The 24,075-nt window shown below is 39.5% G+C and overlaps 1 protein-coding gene across 2 annotated transcripts; it reads right to left on the bottom strand.

Annotated features, from left to right (window-relative positions):
• Positions 1–1,816: 1,816 nt before the first annotated feature.
• On the bottom strand, positions 1,817–23,850 carry add3b (adducin 3 (gamma) b). 2 transcript variants are annotated; one of them, XM_089011436.1, is made up of 15 exons: positions 23,664–23,850; positions 21,738–21,979; positions 19,218–19,362; positions 17,516–17,667; positions 14,900–14,980; positions 13,656–13,805; positions 13,319–13,462; positions 12,037–12,135; positions 10,796–10,969; positions 9,449–9,715; positions 6,542–6,658; positions 5,286–5,375; positions 5,078–5,201; positions 4,251–4,343; positions 1,817–3,930 (listed from the first exon to the last, which is right to left on the bottom strand). In XM_089011436.1, the coding sequence occupies exons 2-15, from the start codon at positions 21,924–21,926 to the stop codon at positions 3,695–3,697; spliced, it is 2,061 nt and encodes a 686-aa protein (XP_088867562.1). In that variant the 5' UTR covers positions 21,927–21,979; positions 23,664–23,850; the 3' UTR covers positions 1,817–3,694. The 2 variants fall into 2 exon arrangements, with proteins under 2 accessions (XP_088867562.1, XP_088867561.1); XM_089011435.1 differs by having other exon boundaries at positions 4,251–4,346; positions 23,664–23,849.
• Between the last annotated feature and the right edge of the window lie 225 nt (positions 23,851–24,075).

Genomic DNA, 24,075 nt, shown 5'->3' with positions numbered 1-24,075 from the left:
TATTAAAGGGACATAAGTCTTCTTGTGCCGGTCCCAAGCCTGGATAAATACAGAGGTTTGTGTCAGAAAGGGCATCTAGCTAGCTAAGAGTTAGCTAACAATCACTAAATCACCAAAACAAACATGCTGATCAAACCTCTAAAGATGGAGGAGGGTCTGGACGTTATAGTTTGTGCCCCTCTCCCCAAATGGAACACCTGTTGGAGACACCAAATCCCTTCTTTGTCTCCGCAGACCCTTTCTCAGTTGGATTACCATGACAACCAGCCATTCATATCATGGCGACGGACGGGTTGATTATACCGCTCGCGCGACCAATTAGAACTCCACCTTTGTTTCAAGGGGGCTTCAGATAGATCAATACAAATAAACAGGGGAGAAAAAAAGGGTTGGAGAATGATGGATTTCTATCTTGGGGTGCTTATGCCTTTATTTGGAGTAAATATGCTTGGAAAAGTGTAACAGTGGACCACTGTATACAGTAGCCTATGAAGTCATTCACTGCCAGTAACTCAAATAGATAGAAAGCTAGCTAGCTAAGAGTTAGCTAATAAGTACTAAACCCGGAAGTAACTCAAATAGATAGAAAACTAGCTAGTTAGCTAAGAGCTAGGTAATAATCACTCAACCCGGAAGTAGCTCAAATAGATAGAAAGCTAGCCAGCTAAGAGTTAGCTAATAATCACTAAACCCGGAAGAAACTCAAATAGATAGAAAGCTAGCTAGCTAAGAGTTAGCTAATAATCACTCAACCCGGAAGTAGCTCGAATAGATAGAAAGCTAGCCAGCTAAGAGTTAGCTAATAATCACTAAACCCGGAAGAAACTCAAATAGATAGAAAGCTAGCTAGCTAAGAGTTAGCTAATAATCACTCAACCCGGAAGTAACTCAGATAGAAAGCTAGCTAAGAGTCAGCTAATAATCACTCAACCCGGAAGTAACTCAACTAGATAGAAAGCTAGCTAGCTAAGAGTTAGCTAATTATCACTAAACCCGGAAGTAACTCAAATAGATAGAAAGCTAGCTAGTTAGCTACGAGTTAGGTAATAATCACTCAACCCGGAAGTAACTCAAATAGGTAGAAAGCTAGCTAGCTAGCTAGATGAGAGTTAGCTAATAATCACTCAACTCGGAAGTAACTCAACTAGATAGAAAGCTAGCTAGCTAAGAGTTAGCTAATTATCACTCAACCCGGAAGTATCTCAAATAGATAGAAAGCTAGCTAGCCAATAGAATGCTCGATAGCCAGTTAATAGCTAGCTAGCTAACTACATAGCTAATATGTTTCCTGACTCAAGTGGATAGCTAGCTATATTGCTAATAGCAACCTCTCTAGCTAGCTAGATACCTAAATGAAACTATAACGTCGAGCGCCATTCCCGAATTAGTTCGGTTTTATTTTTCCTTGTCTGGGTGCCGATAAGGCGCTGGACATGGCCTCTGTCAATGTTTTTTCCCTTCCACAAGGGGTAGCATTTTTGTTCCAAATACTGTTTTACAATGAAAGTTGTAAATGGCAAACAAAACATGCAGCGGCTCCCCTCTCTCCCGGCAAATTGGTGTTTTCGTGTTTATGTTTGTTAAAGTCATTAAGTGCCTTGCACGCTAATAGTAATTTCATCTGTGCTGTATGTCATGCATATTAGCATATTTCACAATAAAGCTGACTCTTACTTTGAAAAACATTCAAATTTGATGACAATCGAGTTAAACAATGACGAAATTGAGTTTTTTTTATTTAAACTTGAACGCCTTCCTATACTCACTTTCTTGCACCCCGCACCCCCAAAAAAAAAAAAACGACAAAAGCGGCAGCCATTTTTCTCCAAAGCTTTATTTAATTTTTACCAACATCAAATACATTTCAAAAAGTGGTTCTCCAAATATACGCGCACCAACACAAAAAAAACAGTGTGACTCATAAAAAAAAAAGTTGTTAAAAACCATGTACTATATTAGGATTGTACTGTCACATTTGAAAACTTTTCATAGTTTTTAGTGTAAGAAAAAAAAACATACTTCCAAAAAGCAAATTGTTCTCTTTGGGTCGACACATTCACATTGTACTGAGAACAACAAAACAACCACAAAAGCCTCATTGCTTTTTTTTTTGCTTCGTCACGACAATCAAGCAGCATATATGACAATTATTATTTCATAGAGATCCATAATTTGTGTGTTTTTTAGTACAAGAGTTAGTAGATAAGTATTCATTTGAACAGCGTATAATTATGTCATATAGCGAGAATAGAAAGCAAGGGGTTGGGGGAACCTTTTTGAGTAAATATTATCTATTATTATGATTATTATGATGATTATTATTAGAAAGTTTTAAAGTTTTATTATTTATCGTTTTATTCATTGTTGTTTGTATTGTAAAGTGTCCTTGGGTGTCCATAAAGGCGCTTGTAAATTAAATGTTATTATTATTATTCTTAATAATATTATTATTATTATTATTAAAAAGTGTTAATCTGACCAGAATACTGTACAAATATTTTTGGAGAAGTTAAAAAAATGAAATCATATTAAAATGGGGGAAACAAATATGAATTTTATCAGTGTGCTTTTAATTTCATAAGAAAAATAGACTGTTTTTGCCCCCGCCCCCCCCAAGAAACCATGTCTTTTTTATTCTTTTATTTGTAATTTTTATTCTGTTGAAATAACAAACATGAATTTATGATGTATGTATTTTTTCAATTGACGGCAATACAATACAATTAGATTTTTATCGCGAATAAAATATGAACAAGAAAAGACAATTGTTTGAGAACTAAATGCATCTATTAGCTGTCTAGCTATCTATTACCGGAAAATAACTCAAAAAGAAAGAAAGCTAGGTAGCTAGCTAGCTATCGAGATAGCTACCTACGTATATACTGTATATAATAGATCATTAATAGCTAATTGATAGCTATCGAGATTTGCTAGCTAGCTATATAGCTAACAGATAACTAAAAGATGCTAAATTGAACAAAAACTTCCCTAAAAAGGATATTGGCCGAGAAAACCGACGCCTTGATATCGGCATGATATTGACATCCGGTATCGGGTCTTGCCTGTCCCTTATTTCAAGCGAGCTAGCTATTTGCAGTCTATTTGCTATTTGTTAGCTGGCTAGCTAGCTAGCTATATAGCTGGCTTGCTAGCTTGCCTCTTGTCCATGTTAGCGCTTTGTTACAGCTTCAGCTGCTGTTAAAGCACTAGCTATAAATCAATATGTATGTATTATTTGGTATTTTGTACATCTGCCCCCATTTCAAGCTCACATAACTCCAGACCCATATAATTTAGGAATTAACTCTTTTTTTTTTTCTGATGACAAAAGAAAATCTAAGGTTTCTGACGCTGAATTGAATGTTTATGTAGTCCTAAAAATCAATATTCTGTGGGTCCTGCAATTTGAGTGAAAATGACAAAAACCCTGGCGCAGGAGTGTATTGTATTGTTTTACCTTTTTTTTTCCCCAAGCCCGCGACAGAACAACATGAGATTATAATAATTTTTAAAATACAAATCGTACTTGTTCCGAAGACCGCTGACTGTATATTAGCGACCGTTTCCATACATTCATACGAGGGATTTGTGCAAAAAGGAACAAAAAAATAGCTCAGAGCTTCACTAGTTTATCTTTTTCCGACACCAATTGAATAAAACGCGTTCCAACCTTGGCTCGTTTGTTTTTTTGCCGCTAATCCGTCGACGTCTGACATTTTTCCTTCTTCTTACTCTTCTTCAGGAAAGACGGCGTCCGGAACTTGTTCTTCTTCTTCTTCTTTGTGGTCTTGCTCTGGTTCTCCGGGCTCTCGTTTTGAGCGCCGGCGGAGATGTCCAGCGATTCCGAAGCGCTCACGCTCAATTTGGAAACCTCCAGGCTCAAGTCGTCATCCGCATCGGACAAGTGGTCTTTCCCGTTGGGTATCGAGTCTGTTGGTGAGTGCGGCACAATCAGAAAAAACAATATATATCTATATACAGTGATACATTGGCTCAGGAACTTAATTGTTTCCCAGACAGAGTGTGTAAGGCAAAAAATGTGTATCCCAAAAATTAATTTCCCATAGGAAACCATTAAAATGAAAATAATCCGTTCCCAGGTCCCCATAAAACATAATTTTCTAATTTTCTAAGCCTTAAAACTACACAAAATATACCATATTTTGTCCGATTTAATGCCGTTAAAATGTCCCGTTCTCATACATTCACTGCGACAATGGAAAACGACTATTAGGTGGTTGTTAGCCTACCTAGCTTGGTTGGTGTCATAATGGGAGAGAGCGAAAGTGAGATTGTGGACCCATCGAACGTGGTCAACTCGTCCGCATCCGTTGCGTCTTCGTCTTCTGGAAACACAGCGGTAATTAATAAAAGAGCTGGCCAGACCTCCGGCAATGTTTTTTCCCCTTCCACAAGGGGGCAGCATTGCAATTTTTTCTCACGTTAGCGCTTTGTTCCAGCTTCAGCTGTTGTTAAAGCGAAAATATGACGTAGAGCGCCACTCCCGAATTTGTTCGGGTTTTGTTTTTACTTGCGGGGGATGCCGATAAAGCGCTGGTCAAACCTCTGGCAATGGTTTTCCCTTCCACAAGGGGGCAGCATTTGCCTTTTTCCATGTTAGCGCTTTGCTATTGCTTTCTGCTGTTGTTAGAGCGCTATGTAAATCAATATGCATGCTTTGATTTTGTATAGACGCCCCCGTTTCAAGCTCAGATAACTCCAGAACCATATAACTTAGGAATTAACTCTTTTTTTTCTGAAGAAATAAGAGAGTCTCAGGTTTCTAACACTGTATTAAATGTTTATGTTGTCAATATTAATACGTTTCATTTATCGGCGCCTTTCAAAAATCTCAAGGTCACTTTACAGTCACAGGATACGTTTTTCTGTGGGTGAGCAGCGGCAGCCACTCGTGCTAGCTTCTAGAAAATGAGGTTGTAAACCCCAACTACACCTTTCTTTACGACCCACCGTCCATTTTGTTTCCAACATCCTGCGGCTTTCTTGTACGCACTCACACTTTGAAGTCGAAAAAAAACCACATTAGGTGGACATTTTTTTATTTTGAAATAAGTACCATCTTGGCCTAGTCGCTTCCTCTCCACCAGGCTCTTGTACTCCCGTAGGACCTCCTCTGTCAGATGGTTAAAAGGATTGGGCGGAAGCGAGCGAGCGTGCTCCTCATCCTCAATGATGAAAGCCTGCACAAGAACGAGGAGAAAGTCGGATCGCGAGAAAAGGAAAGAAACGTCACCAGACAACAGAAGGTAAATGTGTGCACTCACTGGTCCCGGGATGGTGTCCACGACGATGCCCGCCAGTAAATGAGACTTAGGACCCGATGTCATCTGATCGCCTCGGTGCTGCTCTTTTATCTGAATTAAAACAGTCGCCGTTTCACTTTGGATTTTTCGGGGACTAGATTTTTTTAATGTCAAAAACCAAATCCCCTTTCCTCATTGAAATGAATGGAAATGCCACCAATGCGTTCCAACCTTACCCATTTTTGCAACGTTTTTAATAAATAACGGCTATTTATCGTAGAGATGTACTAAATCATACAAACAAATTGTTCTTATGAAATACAATGACCAAACGCACTGTATTAATATGTACCTATTTAGGGGCGTGGCCTAGTGATTGACATTGGCAGTCGGCATGGCTGGTTAGTCTGCATGGAGCTCCTGGTGAGTGGTTTTCATTTTGTATTTCTAACTACATGTTGGATTGCTTTTTTTAATTTTTTGAATACAAAGAATAAAGAAAAGACAGTTTTCATAACCGTAACAAGAATATTTATTGAATATAAATATATATAGATATAAAAATATATAAGAATATATACAAGTAGAACATTTGTCAATGTCACCTTTTTTATATTTCTGGCATAGTTTGAGTCGATTTGAGTTACTTCTGGGTTGAGTGAACGCTGGCGCGTGTGGCTGCCGCTGCTCACCCACAGAAAAACTTATCCTGTGACTGTAAAGCGTCCTTGAAAGTTTTGAAAGGCGCTTATAAATGAAATTGGTTATTATGATTATTTTTATTATTATTATATAGCTGCAGCTGCAGTGAAAATGATGATGATTATTATTAATTATTACTATTATTATTAATTATTATTATTATATAGCTGCAGTGATAATTATTATTAATTTATTACTATTATTATTATTAAAGAACTGCAGCTGCAGTGATAATGATAATAATGATGATTATTATTATTATTATATAGACGCAGCAATAATGATTAGTATTATTATTACTATTATTATTAATAATAATAATAATAATTATTATTATCAATAATAATTATTATTATTATATAGCTGCAGCTGCAGTGATAATGATGATGATGATTATTTATTACTATTATTATTATTGTTGTTGTTGTTGTTGTTATTATTATTATTATCATCATTATATGATTATTATTATTATGTCTATTTATAACGAAGACAAAGGAGATTCTCATTTTCTGAATATTTGTTTGTTTCTGTTTTCCCAAAATTGCCGAGCAACAGCTTGCACAATGACTCACCCGGTTCCTCTTGTGCAGCACTTCTGTGGGATCCGTGTTGAGGGGCACAAATTGGTTGGGGTCTTCAATCTTAATGGGGGTACCGATGCTTTTACCCGGTTCGGATGACTTCATCCACTAAGAAATCAAACAAATCATTTGAAAGCGTTAAAATGTGTCATTTGTGTTTAGTCTGTATTAATAAGTACAAGGTATTTTTTTTGCCTCCCAAATGCGTCACTGTTGGAGTCATAGATTTCATTAGATGACACAGTCAGACCGCAAACAAAAACACACACACACAAAAAATGTTTTTCCACACCATCCCCCTCCTCTCCGACATTTTGTGGTTTATGTGTTTTTCTTCACAGCTGCGAATATTCTGTGTTTCAAATTTTCTAGAACATGTTAGGCTGGTGAAATGATCCCATTGCGGGACTATTAAAGTAGGTACGCTACAGAGACCTATATTCCACCCTGATTGTTTGCGTCTAGTGAACCGAGCGCAATCTGTACTCGCAGTCGTATATCATTGTATTTTCGTGAATTACGTAATCGTTTTTCGATGGATTTTCCAAGCTATGTAACTTATGATGACATATTACACAGGTTTCCCTCCATTTCCGAATACGACGACGAGAAACGGGGGGAAAAATGGATTGAAGTTTACGCTCTTTTTGCTAACGCTACGGTTTATAAAGGTGAGTAAGTTGTAATTGTATAACGCATAGAAGTGGTAGAATATCTATTTTTCTCCATAACTTCCAAGTTTCAAGCAAAAAGAAGCATTAGCACATATGTTTCTAGACCTCGCAATTTTCTTTCCTAGTATTCACTGACAGCCATTTTTGATTTCTGACGAAAATCTGCCTGCATTCGATCGTTGATATTTGCTCATTTATATTTTGAATCTTTTCTTGTGTTTTCTGTTTCTGTTTAGAATTACAAAAGCTTTGCAATGGTCCCTTACTCGTTAAGATCTGCCAAAAATTAAGAAAGTTATGATAGTTTCAACTGTAATAAAGAACTCGGTCACAGATTTTCATTGTTTAAACTGTGTAATTACAGACAGAAAATCCTCTCATATTTTGAAATTTCCTTATTTGTTATAGAACAATAATCGATACATAATTTGATAGCTATTTAGATGCACTTTAATATGGTATTAGAAAATGTGTGTTGAATTATTATTGAAAAATGTTGTCAGATCCCTGATTAAAGGCTTTCTGATTCTGAAATAAAAAAAAAATAAGAATTGTCTGACTAGGAGTTTGAAAGGTCTGAGAGCGCCTTGACATTTTCTGCCAGCCAGTGAAGAAGACAAAATAAAATTACTTCGCTTATCCACAAGATGGCAGGCTAATCCCCAAAAAAAAGGTCGTCCATTTTGCTGTCTCAAATCTCATTTGTTTCGACAGATTTTTTTGGTTTTCCTCCCAATGGGATTTTCAAAATTGACAACATCCCACGGGGACTTTTACAGGAATGATGGTTTCATAGGAATGGATGTGAATAAACCCGAATTCTGCGCGATAACAGGAAATTTAAAGGGAGTTGACAGAAATCTAGCTCAGTCGAAGCTTGGCTGAAATAAACAAGTTCATTCAAGGACAAGTTGAATGTGAAGAAAAAAAAAAAGCAAGCCGGAGAAGCTTGAGGGAAGATGCTTCTTTTAGTTGCTATGTTGAAGCAAGATTTTTGGAGGCAGAGAGGCTCTTTTCTATAACGCACTCAATGGCGCTTTGTTTTCTTTTTTGCATGGTGGGTGATCGTTTTTGTTCTTTTTGTTTCATTGAATGGCTTGTAAGTTATTCATGTTCCACCGAAGTAAGATAAATATACCCGCATAAAAAACGATCCTGCGACTGTAAAGTGACCTTGTGAGTTTTGAAAGGCACTTATAAATGAAATGTATTATTATTAGTAGTATTATTACTATTAGTAGTATTTTAATTTTTATTTTATTATTATTGTATTATTGTTATTGTTATTGTTCTTCTTCTTATTTTTTATTATTTTGCTATTATTTTTTTATTATATTATTATACTATTATTTTAATTATTGGATTGGATTGGATATGCCTTTATTAGTCTCACAGTGGAGAAATTTACATTTCACAGCAGCAAAGTGATGAAAGGAATGAAAGTAGAAAAACGAAATACATGAGCTGCTGGAAAGGCAGCCACTATTATACACATATTATATAACTATTATTGTTATTATTATTATTATTATTATTACTATTATTGTTCTTGTTCTTTAATTTAAATATATATTATTTTTCTTCTTCTTCTTCTTCTTCTTCTTCTTCTTCTTCTTCTTCTTCTTCTTCTTCTTCTTATTATTATTATTATTATATCAAATCAATCAAAAACAGTGCTGGCATATTCATTTTGCCAAATATGCCAGCACTGTTTTTGATTTGGAGAGAATGTCTGCCATTTGACTGTCATCGCTACACAGCTCGGGGCGAATGTGCTTTTTTTGTGTCTAATAATCTCCTATAATATATAATCTCCTTTGTCTTCGTTTTAAATGGAAATAATAATAATAATAATAATAATAATACATTTCATTTCTAGGTGCCTTTCAAAACTCTCAAGGTCACTTTACAGTCACAGGATCGGTTTGTCTGCGGGTGAGCAGCGGCAACGACATGCACCAGCGTTCACTCAACCCGGAAGTAACTGAAATAGATAGAAAACTAGCGAGCTAGCTACCGGATAGCTCATAGATAGATATCCAGCTAGCATGCTAATAAATAGCCAGCTAACTAGCTAATCCAATTCATCATGCAATCTCCCCACAGGTATCCCCGACCCAAGACTCAAACCCAGAACATCTCGACTAGGGAGGCAGACACGCGACCCGCCGCTTCATCGCGCCACAAGCCCTCATGAAAAAGGTTTGGCTGTCCGTCCACCTACCATCGTTTTAGTTCTGGGGCTGACGTCTCCGCCGATGGAGCGTTCGGGTACGTTCACCCTCAAGTAGCTGTTGGGCGACGTCAGCCAGCGCGTCCGCTCTCGCTGCTGCTTCTGCGCCATCAACTTAAAGGGGCTACGAAGGCCCGCCGCCTCGCCGTCGTCATCCGACGGGATCGCCGATACCGTGGCGGGGATTTCCACGTCGTTCTTGGATCGGGGTTTTTCTCGGACGATGGGGTTTCTGTACGAGTGGCCTGTTCTGTATCCCTGCGGGGGGAAACCAAAGTTGAACATTGGCTTATTCCTTCACAAATAATCGGCGTTAAAGTCATTTCAGGGATGCTCATCAAATTGCCGTCATGCGTTGGTAGAAACGCCACTCATATTGCAGGTGTCAAACTTGATTTGGAGCATTTGTTATCGCACACGCTGAGGCGACTGTAACATGTAGTTTGGATTGTTAAGGCAACAAAATTGCTTTGTTTGCGTTGATGTTTTAAAGGACAACCGACACCTCCGATAAGTTCCGTTCAGAATTTGTAAAATCACTTCAAATGACTTCTACTGAGCGCATTTTACAAAGATTCCACCGCATATAGCTATATTTTACCTTTTAAGACTCGCGCTGAATATTCAGGAAGACTTGTTTTCGAGTTGATGACGATTCCCTGAGTGACGTCACGTAGGCAACGCCCCTGACCGACAAAGCGACACACAATGCATTTTGGGTACTTTTTTTTTCATCTGAAAACACTGTGTTGGCGGCGAAATTAGAAGGAAAACTACATAAATAACGCGATGGTGAATCGTTGTGTGTCGCAGCCAATTGCGGTAACACGCATAAAGAAGGTGTAAGTTTACACAAATTCCCAGCGGACAAATCGGCCCATTTCCAATGGAGCTTGTGCGCCATCTTGTGCATTTTCTGGGACGCTACATTGGAGTCCAGACGGCTCGAATTGACCCGGAAGGACTTCTTTAATCGATTGCAAACATGTGTGCTTTCCTCTTCAGAACTATTTGAATCATATTCATAAGTGGATGAGTAACAAGAAAGCATCTTCTCGAAATCTGAAGCCATTGTTTTGATTCTGGAGCAAGGCAGTTTGTGAAGGAGTATCCTAGCGTGACATCACGAACAAGGGGGTGGAACTTTCTGAATCTCCCCAGTTCCGAGCTCTCATTTTGTGGCAGTTTTGGGACACTTTTTAAGTCATTTTTATTCATGTTTTGCATTTGCCTAAAAATATCAGCCTGCGTGTTTTGGCTATTTTCGATGCTATAAAACATTTTTCTGATGTCAGTTAGGAAATGGTGTCGTCCTTTAAATACAGAATAGTCACTCACGAGGTTGTCCAGCATCCTCATCAGGGATTCAAATTCAGCTTCGCCCACTTTCCACTTAAAATCGTTGCTCACTGGCACCCCGGCGGCGGCCGCTGCCTGCGTAAGAGGTTTGAACTTCTCTTTGTCCAGGAGCAGCAAATTGTCCACGCCGCCCGAGCACGCCAGCGCTTGTACCTAAACGTGGGCGAGACCACAATGAATGAACTGGTCACATGGTCCAGAATTCAAGAGTAGATGCCTCTGTTAGAATTATTAAAAATATAAAATACAAATACATTGATCAATTAATTAACAGATTAACTCATTCACTGCCAGACGATGTGCAAAAATGTGTCCATTCCAGTGCCAGGGTTTTTGTCATTTTCACTCGAATTCCAGGATTCAAAGAATATTGAGTTTTTGGACGACACAAACATTAAATGCAGCGTAACAAAAAAAGTTAATTCCTAAGTTATATGGGTCTGGAGTTATCTGAGCTTGAAATGGGGGCAGCTGTCCAAAATACAATGCAATATATACATATTGGTTTATATAGCGCTTTATCAACAGCTGAAGCTGCAACAAAGCGCTAACATGGAAAAAAGGCAAATGCTGCCCCCTTGTGCAAAAGAAAAAACAGACAGAGGCCATGGACAGCGCTTTATCGGCACCCAAGCATGTGAAAACAAAACCCGAACGAATTTGTGAATTTAAAATATGACGTAGAGCGCCATTCCCGAATGTGTTCTGGTTTTTGTTTTGCCTGCGGGGGATGCCGACAAAGCGCTGGTCAGACCTCTGGCAATTTTTTTTTTCCTTCCGCAAGGGAGTAGCATTTCCCTTCTTTTAATGTTAGCACTTTGCTACTGCTTGAGCTGTTGTTAGAGCGATATACAAATCACAATGTATGGTTTGTGTTGTATTTTGTACATTCGCCCCCATTTCAAGCTCAGATACCTCCAGAACCATATAACTTAGGAATTAACTTTTTTTTCTGATAAAAGAAGAGGGTCTTATGTTTCTTACGCTGAATTGGATGTTGATGTAGTTCTAAAACTCAATATTCTGTGGGTCCTGGAATTTGAGTAAAAATGACAAAAACAATGGCAGTAGAGTGGACACATTTTTGCACATCGTCTGGCAGTGAATGAGTTAATTAATTAGTGAATTCATTTTATTTAAAAAACTGTCTCAAGTTAGGTCCGAGCGAGCATACGTCCAAACAATTGTGTCACTGTCATGACATTCATTATTCAACATACCTGGATTTCACACGCTTGCTGTGAGTGGTACATGTAGTGGAAGGCTTCCTCGACGGTTTCTCCCAAAGCGAGCAATCCGTGGTTCCTCAACATCATCACCTGCAAAATAACGACAGAAATTCTTAAAAGCCATTAACAGACTGGATGTTGAGGTTGTAATACAGACACTCCCCTACTTACAAACATTCAAGTTACGAACAACGGTACATACGACCATTTTTGTAGTAACATATGTAGTATTCTCTCCAGTTGTACGTGTACATAATTTTATCAAGCATATATGTTATTAAATGTTTATTTTTCAGCACTAACCAATACAGGTTACTTATACAAGCTTTATACATACAAAATATAGCACTGAAGCAACTTATGAACAAATTCATTTTACGAACGACTCTTCGGAACTTGTCTCGTTCACAAGTTGGGGATTATTTTTATTTTTAACTGTGTAAACTAAGTCAAACATTTTTACAATAATATATTGTAATATGTATATACGTATAGCCATTTGTAGAGCAGAATTTGTTCGGGTTTTGGTTTTTTATGCTTGGCTACCGATAAAGCGTTGGCCATGGCCCCTGGCAATATTGTTTCTTTTCCACAAGGGGGCATCATTTTCCTTTTATTCCTTGTTAGCGCTTTGTTCCAGCTTTAGCTGTTGCTAAAGCGCTATATAAACCCATATTTTTTGCATTGTATTTTGGACAGCTGCCCCCATTTTAATCTCAGATAACTCCAGACCCATATAATTTAGGAATTAGCTTTTTTTTCTGATGAAAGAAGAGAGTCTAAGGTTTTTCTATGCTGCATTGAATGTTTATGTAGTCCTAAAAGTCAATAATCTGTGGATCCTGCAATTTGAGTGAAGATGAAAAAAACCCTGGCACTGCAGGGGACCCATTTTTGCACATTGTCTGTCAGTGAATGAGTTAATAGGATGAGAATACCTCAAAATATGAAAAAAAGGTCTTTTTTTATGAGATTCAGCTCGTAATTTTCAAGATTAGGTCATAAAAGACCTGTATCGCAAATACTCATTTCCCGTGACATTTTTATGATTGCGGCTGGCAGTAGTGTAGAAATTGAACTGACTGAAAGAAAAATAAGGTAGCCAAAAGGCAGGAATTCTCGACAGAGCTCTTTGTAATGGATCTCATTAGATGGCGCAGGTGTACCTGGTGTGACTGGGAGAGGTAAAGCAGCTGTCGAAAGCTGCGAAAAATAACAAATAAAATAAAAAAAAATCCCCTTTCACTAACGGAGTCTCTCAACTTGACAGTACCTTGGCAGTGGGGCCCAAAGCTTTCTGAAAGTCCACCTTCTCCTCTTGATTATCCAAGCTGCCATGGTAACCGAAGCAGCTCACGTCTCCGAGTAGCAAGGCCTCCTGGGAAATGGGCAGGATGCCGCACTTCATGGAGGACACCTGTTAGCATAAACAAGGCGGCGTCGGCGCCACAGAGACACGTTTGTGCTGCCGCATAAAAAAAAAAAAAAAAAAAAAGCCTCGCCGGTCACGTCCCGTCGCACGCTGTGGATTTCACGGCCCGGTTTTAGAGTTTATGGTAAAAAAAAAGAAATGAGGTTAAAGAGCATTGCGGCGATGTGCTTCCACTCACGGCAGCCGTAGCGGGCGTGTGAACGTGGACGATGCATTTCAAGTCGGGCCGCATGGCGAAGATGGCGGCATGGGGGGCGAATCCAAAATGGTCGATACCCAAGTCGGTTGAGCCTTGGTCCACGACGTCGCCGATCATGTTCACTTTCACCTGAAACAAAAACAAACGTTTTTTTTTTTTTTTTGGGGGGCAATTGGCTTCCAATGATAAAATCAATACTATCTGGCTATCTAGCTAGCTATCCATTATCTATCTAGCTGGCTGGCTATCTAGCTAGGTATCAGTTGGCTATCCATTGGCTAGCTAGTTAGATTTCTATCTATTTACTTACTTCCGGGTTGAGTGAATGCTGGCGCACGTGACACACCCACAGAAAAACTAATCTTGTGACTGTAAAGTACTCCTTGAGAGTTGTGAAAGGCGCTTCGAAATGAAATGTATTATTATTATTATTATTATTATTATCATTATTTAAAAATGACAAATATAGCATCTGTCTATTGCACGTGCCTTTAACTCATTCACTGCCCAGACGATGTGCCAAAAATGTGTCCACTCCAGTGCCAGAATTTGTCATTTTCGGACTACATAAACATTCAATACAGCATAAGAAACGTTAGAGTCTCTAATTTCACCAGAAAAAAAAAAAACAATTAATTCCTAAGTTGTATGGGTCTGGAGTTATGTGAGTTTGAAATGGGGGCAGATGTACAAAATACAAAACAATACATACACATCGAATGATAGAGATAGCGCTAACATGGACAAAAGGCAGATGCTGCCACTTCGTGGAAGGGAAAAGCATTACCAGAGGTCTGACCAGCACTTTTTTGGGTGCGAATCAAGCTGCGGTCAGACCTCTGACAATGTTTTTCCCTCCCACGAGGGGATAGCATTTGCCTTTTGTACAACCTCCCCCATTTCCATTGCAGATGACTCTAAAGCCAAATAAAATAGACAACCTTTTTCAATCAATCAATATGTATGTATTGTATTTTGTACAGCTGCCCCCACTTCAAGCAAAGATAACTCCAGACCCATACCACTCAGGAATTAACCATTGTATTTTTCTGATGAAAGGTTTCTTATTCTGAATTGAATGTTTATGTAGTCATAAAACTCAATATTCTGCTGGTCTTGCAATTTGAGTGAAAAATGACAAAAATAATAATAATTCAGTAAAATCTCCTTGACTAAAAATATTCAAGAAGTCAATTTGTGAAATACAAATGGTATTCACTTACCAAAGTGGCGGCGGTGACCTCAGCGAACGACAGGCCTCTTGGGCTGATCAGGACATGGTCCTGCTCCTTGTTGACACGCACCTGAGATGAAAAGAAGCACCGTTTTTGATTCAAAATGCAAGCTCATTCGGGTCACGAGGAGAACATTTGAAATTCAGCAAGCATGAATTATTTCTACGGAGGAGAAGTCGGGGGGTATAGCAGTCCTTTTTGTGCTCCCAAAAAAAAAAAAAATGGCAGTGAGTGACGGTGGAAGATTTCTTCTACATAGCGTTTGAAAATAGGAATCATGTTGCTGTCTGAAGGTAATGTAAACTCATTCACTGCCATTCATGAATTTATTTGGGAATTGAAAATATGACAGAGCGCCATTCCCGAATATGTTAGGGTTTTTTTTCATGCTTGAGTGCCGATAAAGCGCTGGCCATGGCCTCTGGAATTGTTTTTTTTTTCTTTTTCACAAGGGAGGGGGGGCAGCATTTCCCTTTTTTCCGTGTTAGCGCTTTGTTACAATATAATAATAATAATAATAATAATACATTTCATTTCTAAGCGCCTTTCAAAACTCTCAAGGTCACTTTACAGTCACAGGATAAGTTTTTCTATGGGTGAGCAGTGGCAGCCACACGCGCCAGCCTTCACTCAACCCGGAAGTAACTCAGATAGAAAGCTACCTAGCTAGCCAGCCAGCTAGACAGCTAGTAGATAGCCACTAGATAGCTAGCCAGATAGCTAGACAGCTAATAGATAGCTTGAACGGATTCATGACATAAATAATAAGAATAATACATTTAGTTTCTAAGCGCCTTTCAAAACTCTCAAGGTCATTTTACAGTCACAGGATAAGTTTTTCTATGGGTGAGCAGTGGCAGCCACACGCGCCAGCCTTCACTCAACCCGGAAGTAACTCAAATAGATAGAAAGCTAGCTAGATAGCTAATAGATAGCTATCAATATGTATGTATGGTATTGTATATTTTACAGCCGCCCCCATTTCAAACTCTGATAACTCCGGACCTATATAACTTAGGAATTAACTCTTAGCGCTTTGTTCTAGCTTCAGCTGTTGTTGAAGCGCTATATAAACCAATATGGATGTATTGCATTGTATTTTGGACAGCCGCCCTCATTTCAATCTCATATAACTCCAGATCCATATCATTTAGGAATCAACTGTTTTTTTTCTAATGGTAAAAAAAGAATCTGAGGTTTCTTACCCCGCATTGAATGTTGATGTAGTCTAGTCCTAAAACTCAATATTCTGAGAATTCGAGTGTCAACGACAAAAATCCTGGCACTGTTGTGGACATATTTTTGCACGTTTGGCAGTGAATGAGTTAATGGGTTTTTTTTTGCCCTAGGAAAAAAAAAGATTTGTCATTGCTTTCTGATATATGAGATTATTTTATGAGCGTGTTATGGAAATTCACCCAAGTTCCAAAAAGAGGAAATACTACAGGAAGTATTTGACTTTTTAATTACTCGTAACAAACGGTCGCATCTCTGGTGCGCTTGCCCTTGCCCATCAAGTGTGAAATGAAACAACCAAGTCCATTTTTATGTGCGCCAGCTGTTGTGCGGTTTTTCAAAAATGCATTTTATGATCTGTTCACGGCCAGACCAAGCAGGGTAACATAAGCTAACGCTATTTGATTCAATTGTCAACACCTGGTTTGGGGATATTTGTGTTCGGTGGCGTGTCCACTGCATGCGCAATATGCACAGATTGGCACTCGATAAGTGAAGATGTCTGTCGTTCATTTTTTTTTCCCACCCAGTCTGTTTCTGTCATCTCCTTTTAGATTCTGCGCAATTATGCTCTGCGCCCCGTCGCTGGTCGCCATAGTAACGAGAGCTGAGAACTGCCGCCTCCAAAAAAAGTATAACTTCACGCAAAGTGCAGAAGTGGAATTTAAAGGACAACCGACACCATTTTTTTTTTTTCTAACTGACATCAGAAAAACGTTTTACAGCGTCTAAAATACCCAAAACACGCAGGCCGGTATTTTTATGTATTATTATAACTGGGGTGATTCAGAAAGTCCCGCCCCCTTGTTCGTGACATCACGCCAGGATACTCCTTCACAAACTGCCTTGCTCCAGAATCAAAACAATGGCTTCAGAGTTCAGATTGGGAGAAGATGCTCCCCTTTCACTCATCCAGTTATGAATATGATTCAAATAGTTCTCAAGAGGAAAGCATAAATGTTTGCAAGCGATTAAAGAAGTCCTTCCGTATCAATTCGAGCCGTCTGGACTCCAATGTAGCGCCCAGAAAATACACACTGTTTCGAGAGTTAATGGCGACGGGGGAAGAAGCTGTTTAAATGTCTGCTGAATTTTATGCGCATGGATCGGTCGCTGGAAAAGGTGGTGGGCAGGGTGCGGAGGGTCCAGTAGGATTTTCCGGGTGGGTAGGGCGGTGCCAATATTTTTTTTCCACCGTCCTAACTATCCGTTGATGTCGGATTTTGTCCATTTTTGTATGCAAGAAAACTTAGACATTAGCCATATACACTACGACATTTACAAAAGATAATGTGGCATCTCCATTTAAGCCTTCACGGTGGACACTTCACGAAGACGGAAAGACGTGCACGGGATGTCAACACTCACGGTGATGTAGGAACTGGTAAAACGAGCCCAGCTGAAAAGGTCAACGAGCCTGTAGAGACTGGCCAGCTTGCAGCGGCTCGGCTTCTCGCCTTTGGCGAAGGATGGCGATTCGCCGGCGTACAAGTCATTGATGGGGGACACCATTCCCAAGCCTGCAAATGGCGACGACACATCATCCAGGTAAGGAGTTTGCATTTAACGACACACGCAGACATAACAGGGATGTTTACAGGCTTTGCTTTCACCGATGATCAAGTTAAAAGCTCCCCCCCCCCCCGGGGAACATATGACCCTTAAAAAACAAGGCTTTGTAAAAAATTCCCAGTGAGGATATTTTGGACCGAGCGGCCATATAAGGCCATTTAACGATGCCATCTCTTACGGGCACTTAAGCTTTTTAAAAGGGCAAAGCTCCTTTTGACTTCACAGGCATTTTTCCTCATATTAAGGCGTTTAACATAAAGACTAACAAGTAAAACATTAGGCCCACAGGCAAAAAAAAAAAAAAAAAGTAGAACAGAAAAAGGAAGTACAAAACTTGGTGGAAGAATCGTTTTTTTTGTACGGTTATTTTGAAGGACAACCAACATCCCTTTTTTGTTTCCTAACTGACATCAGAAAAATGTTTTATAGCATCTAAAATACCCAAAACACGCAGTATGATATTTTTAGTCAAATGCAAAACACCAAAAAAATGAGTTAAAGTGTCCAAAATCTGCATAAAAATGAACCCGGAAGTGGCCAGTTTCAGAAGGTCCCGCCCCCTTGTTCGTGGGGTCACCCCAAGACGTCTTTGCCTTGCTGGAGAATCAAAACGATGGCCTTTTTGGGACGTTTTTGTTCAATTTAGCATCTTTTAGCTGTATAGCTAACTAGCAATCTTGATAGCTATCTATTATACACAGTATATACCTAGCTAGCTATTTCGATAGCTATCTCGAAACATTTATCCAGTGACTGTACAGAGTTTTGAAAGGTGCTTTTAAATGAAATGTATTATTATTTATAGTGAACGCTGGGGCATATGGCTGCCGCTGCTCACCCACAGAAAAAATATTCTGTAAGTGTCCATTAGTTTTGAAAGGCGCTTATAAATGAAATGTATTATTATTATTATTATTATTATTTAACAACAGGTGAAGCTGGAACAAAGCGCTAACATGGAAAAAATGGAAATGCTGCCCACTTGTGGGGAAAAAAAAAACATTGCCAGAGGTTTGACCAGCGCTTTATCGGCACCCAAGCATGAAAAAAAAAAAACCCTAGCAAATTCAGGAATGGCGCACTGTCATATTTTCAATTCCCGAATAAATTTGTGAATGGCAGTGAATGAGTTAGTGAGAGAAGAGGATGCATAAAACCGGGATAGATGGAGGACATTGATTCGCTGTGGCGACCCCTGAAGGGAAAAGCCGAAAGGAAAAGAGAGGAGGAGTGAACGAGTTAAACAAGTCCAGAAAATAGATGGCTTATTGTTCCTTATCTCTAGTTGCTGACGTTCGGACTTCTTCCACAATAAAAGTCAGATTTAAAAACTGTCTGCAATTTCTTCCCCCTAGAAACTCGGCTAATACAATTAGCATTCCAAACTGTCAACCATTGACTTTCTCAAGCGGTCATGCGGGTTTGCTTCATGGAAACAATGACAATAGCCTTCACAACTTTTCTGCTGTTTTCACCCTTCCAGAGCACAAGCACTCACTGATGGGTGACGTCAACGGCCCGGCACCTCCCACCGTGCTGGCCATGACCAGGTCAGCGATCTGCCTCAGGGCCAGGAGACCCGTTGGGTTGTTCCCCTTGGTCATCTGGTCCTGAATCAGACCTTCCAGCTCATCTTTGAATACCTGCAAACCAAATCAGAGTCATGCATGACACCATGTTGGATCTCGGTAATCCTTGCAGCTCATTAATACATTGATACCTCGGTTTACGAACCCCTTGGTTTACGAACTTTTCGGTTTACGAACGTTAAATTTATGAAAATTTTACCTTGGCATACAAACTATTTTTCGGGATACACACGGAGCTGCCACAGTGAGTGATGTGTCGTTCGCAAACGAGCCCATTTTCCTAAAAGAAAATGGCAGCCGGCTTGTTTTTGTCCTCTATTCCCCGCCCCCAGTCTTCGGTTAAAGCCACGTGATTGGTCAAGAACGCAGCAGTGAAACTTAAACATTAAGAAACAGGCAGACGACAGAGAGTGACAAAATGGGTAGGAAACAGTGAAATTTGGACTCGTTTCAACTTTGATAGTTCAAAGTCAGAGTGTAGACTGCAAGGTTAAAATTCTCATCAATCCCCGCACTAGCCATCAGTTCAATTTGAAATGAAAAGACCAGCAAGGGAACCAGCAATTAATGATGTTTCTCATGTGTCTGCTTGCATCTGTTGCTCTTGCAATATCACAACTTCCAAGATGTACAACCCAGAGCTCCTTGAGACACTATGCAAAAAGCTATCCGTTCCATCAAGCCATCAACGACCATCACAAAGGTAAATAAAACGACCTTATTATACAGTACAGTTTATTTCTTTAATTATAATACCATAGCACATTTATTATACATATGATAAGGTATATTTTGTGTAGTTTTACATCTTACAAAATTAAATTATAAAGTAGAAAAGTATGTTTTATGGGGACCTAGGAACGGATTATTATCATTTTATGGTTTCCTATGGGAAATTAATTTTTGGGATACACACCTTTTCGCCTTACACACTGTCTGGGAACCAATTAAGTTCGTAAGCCAATGTATCACTGTACGCTCTTTTTATTCCAAGTCACAAATCTTTAGAACAAACTCTTTGTGCGAACTCCGCAAGGGTCCGGCGGCGCTGACTTTTTCATACTCTCTCCTCCTTCCAGGGTGGGGGGGGGGGGGGGCAAACTGTGGATCTATGATGTGTTTTGTCAGCCCAGCGGCAGCATTCTGCTTGGATGGAGCAGCGTAACCATGGCGATGAGATAAGTTCTACTTGTTAGGGTCCTGTTACGCAATCATGTGGGGGTCGATTTATTTGTATGCACTCAGCTGGCATGTGTTCACTGTGCTTCTTTGAACTGAGCTTTCCAATCGTCTTATTGCCCAATGCGACGTTCAACAAAGTTGAATTGATTCAAGGGGATGCCTTTTTAATGCCTTTTTAATGCAGTTAAAATTATTGTGCATACCATACATTTTTCATATGTATATAAATCTGCCAATATGATCAATATGAACTATTTGATACGAATGAGACAATCTCTGAATTGTTCAACGGACGTGAAGGCTTCTTGTTTATTTTCAGACTTGGCTTGGAGCAGACGTGAGACTTATTTGCAAATTTACATTGAACTGGAATCGGTCATCATTTCAACTGCCAAAAGTTTAGATGTTCTAGTAGGCTTTTTCTGATTTTTTATTTTTGTTTTGCTTTCTACCTGAGGCCTGACACTCAACAATTCAATGTATATATGTTTTGTGATTGACATTTGGCCAAAGCCCTCAATTGCCTCTGATTAGCCTCAAATAAAGTTACGATGTTCTAGTAGGCTTTCTCAGATTTTTTTTGCTTTCTAGCCTGATACTCAACAATTCAATCTATATACAGTAAAGTCTCGTTATATCGATATCGGATATATCGATAGTCCCGGTTATATCGATACTATTTCTATGCACGCACGGAGAAAATTACATGCAAACAGGGTTGGATATATCGATAGTCCCGGTTATATCGATATTTTTTCGGACTCCCTTGAATATCGATATAACGAGACTTTACTGTACTGTATGATCTGTGATTGACATTTGCCCAAAGTCCTTAACTGCCTCTGATTAACCTAAAAAGTTCAGATGTTCTAGTAGGCTTTCTCAGATTATTATTTTTTGCTTTCTAGCTGAGGCCTGATACTAACAATTCAATCTATATAAGCTCTGTGATTGACATTTGACCAAAGTCGTTAAGTGCCTCTGATTAACCTCAAATAAAGTTCAGATGTTCTAGTAGGCTTTTTAAAAATGTTTTTTCGATTTTTATCTGAGGCCTGACACTCAACAATTCAATCTATATATGATCTGTGATTGACATTTGCCCTAAAGCTCCAGCTACCTTGAGCAGAATAAATGGAATTAAAAAAATAATAATTTATTGAATCCATTTCGAATAACAGAAGGTATACCTAATTTTGTGACCAGTGGGTAAAACGGGTTTGACACTATCCTTACGGACTACATACTGGACTCTGCAGGATATGGGTGACCCTCTTCTTCTGCTCCATCATATTGAAGTCCTGCCTCAGGTCCGGAGACATGGCTCGGCAGCGGAAGTTGTCCGGGTCGTTCTCGCAGTAGCGTTCCTTGGAGTCATTGCTGGATAGGGACAGGGTCAGTGAGCCTGCCAACTGCCTCACCTCCACCAGACTCATCCTCCAGCAAAGCCTCTTCTATCAACGTCCGCCTCCTACGCTTCCTCTTCAATCTGACAATAGTACAAAAATAAATAAATAAAATAAAAATGTACGGGAGGTTTTTCACTGTCAGGCTGTCTAGGCAACAGGCGCAATGATGACTCATGTAACAACCGGGATTCAAACCAGTAATTTCCAACTGCATTAGCTTGTAGTGGGAGATTGTGCTAAAAGAAATACGTTTCACTTAAGAAAAAACTAATGTTTTTAAAGGACAACCGACGCCTCCGGACAAGTTGTGTCCAGAATTTGTAAAATCACTTCAAATGACTTCTACTGAGCGTATTTTACAAAGATTCCACCGCATATAGATATATTTGACGTTTTTTAAGACTCCCGCTGAAGTCTTGTTTTTGAGTTGGTGACGAGTCCGTACGTGACGTCACTAAAGGAACGCCCCTGACCGAGAAAGCGACACGATGCATTTTGGGTACTTTGTTTGGTCTGAAAACTTTGTGTTGATGGTGAAATTAGAAGGAAAACTACATAAATAACGTGATGGTGAATCATTGTGTGTTGTACCAAGACTACTATTTGATACTAGTTGACACAAATTCCCAGCAGACAAATCAGCCCATTTCCAACGGAGCTTGTGCGCCATCTCATGCATTTTCTGGGATTCTACATTGGAGTCCTGACGGCTCGAATTGATTCGAAAGGACTTCTTTAATCGATTGCAAACATTTATGCTTTCCTCTTCAGAACTGCTTGAATCATATTCATAACTGGATGAGTAACAAAAAAGCATCTTCTCCGAATCTGAAGCCATTGTTTTGATTCTGGAGCAAGGTAAGACATCCTGGTGTGACATCACGAACAAGGGGGCGGGACCTTCAGAAACTCGCAATCTCATTTTGAAGTAGTTTTGGGACACTTTAACTCATTTTTATTGGTGTTTTGCATTTAACTCAAAATATCAACAACTTTTATATGGGATTTGTAATCATTTATAAATGCAGATAAAGTGTCCTTGAGAGTTTTGAAAGGCGCTTAGAAATGAAATCTGTTATTAGCTAAGGCTGACAGGTATGTTATACATTCACTACAAATAAGATGTCCAGCTATCTATGCCGGTGACTTACGCTGAGAGATGAATGTTGTTCCCTAGAACGCAGAAGGCACAGCATATCATTTGATGTATTTTTGTTTTGTTAGGTAAGTACACTTTGTGTTTGCCTTGCTTTTGATAAAATTTGGGAAACAAGAGTACCACAAAAAGCAAGTGGTCCTCATACTATCCCCTTGGATTTCACAACACTTTGCACCCCCCACTCATCCCCTTTGAACAAATACAGAGGGAGGGAAAGCGCCTTGCATTCTTAAGCCAAGGGTAGTTAACAGTAAACAAAAAGGACCCCCCCTCTTGCCCCCTGCCTCGTTTTTGTTGTAAAAGAGCCACCTTGAATAGCAGTTAGCACCTTTGGGGCTACCTGGATGTGGGGGCGGAAGGATACACAAACATAGATACGCCATATCAGTATATGGCGTATAGTATAGTAGCGAAGACAGTACAGTATTTCCATCATTAAGTAGTTCCCTAAGACAAATAAAATGATTGCGCGTTGCTTTATCGATATTTTGAATCCGAATAAAACCAAACTCGGTTATCTTTATCGGTACAATCTCTATGTAAATCATCGTAAAAAGTAAACAGCTAACCCACTGCGAGAGAATACTTTCCCCCCAAAAAGTTACCTCAAGAGTTCTCCGGACGGCGTGGAGTCACAAATAAATAAATACACAGTAAATAAAAAAGGTTGATTCAAGTAAGTAAGTTTTTTTAGTCCGATTGTGGTTACATTGCGCACATTATCCAGAAGAAGCCGAGTGGCGACCGCGCGTAGCTGAGAGACGGAGGGAGGTCGGCGGGGAGGGAGGGCGGTGGAGGATGTGGGTGGGTGTTAATGGTGGGAAAAAAGGAAAAGTGGCCACGTGACCTGCCTTCATCCACCCACAAGGCCTCCTAGGAAACCACGAAAAAAATGGCGGCCGCAACACTTCCCATTCGACCGCACTGTAGCCCCAAACTCCAGTCCACAAGCGAGGTACTAACTACACGTAGTTCAATCTTTCCTTCTACCAGTTGTGGTTGTTTTAATCTGAATCA

The sequence above is a fragment of the Hippocampus bargibanti genome, linkage group LG13 (genome assembly GCF_051943395.1).
Source record: "Hippocampus bargibanti isolate YZ-2025 linkage group LG13, ASM5194339v1, whole genome shotgun sequence".
Lineage (NCBI taxonomy): Eukaryota > Metazoa > Chordata > Actinopteri > Syngnathiformes > Syngnathidae > Hippocampus > Hippocampus bargibanti.
The sequence above is the reverse complement of the archived record's forward strand: the minus strand, read 5'-3'. Positions and strand labels throughout refer to the sequence as shown.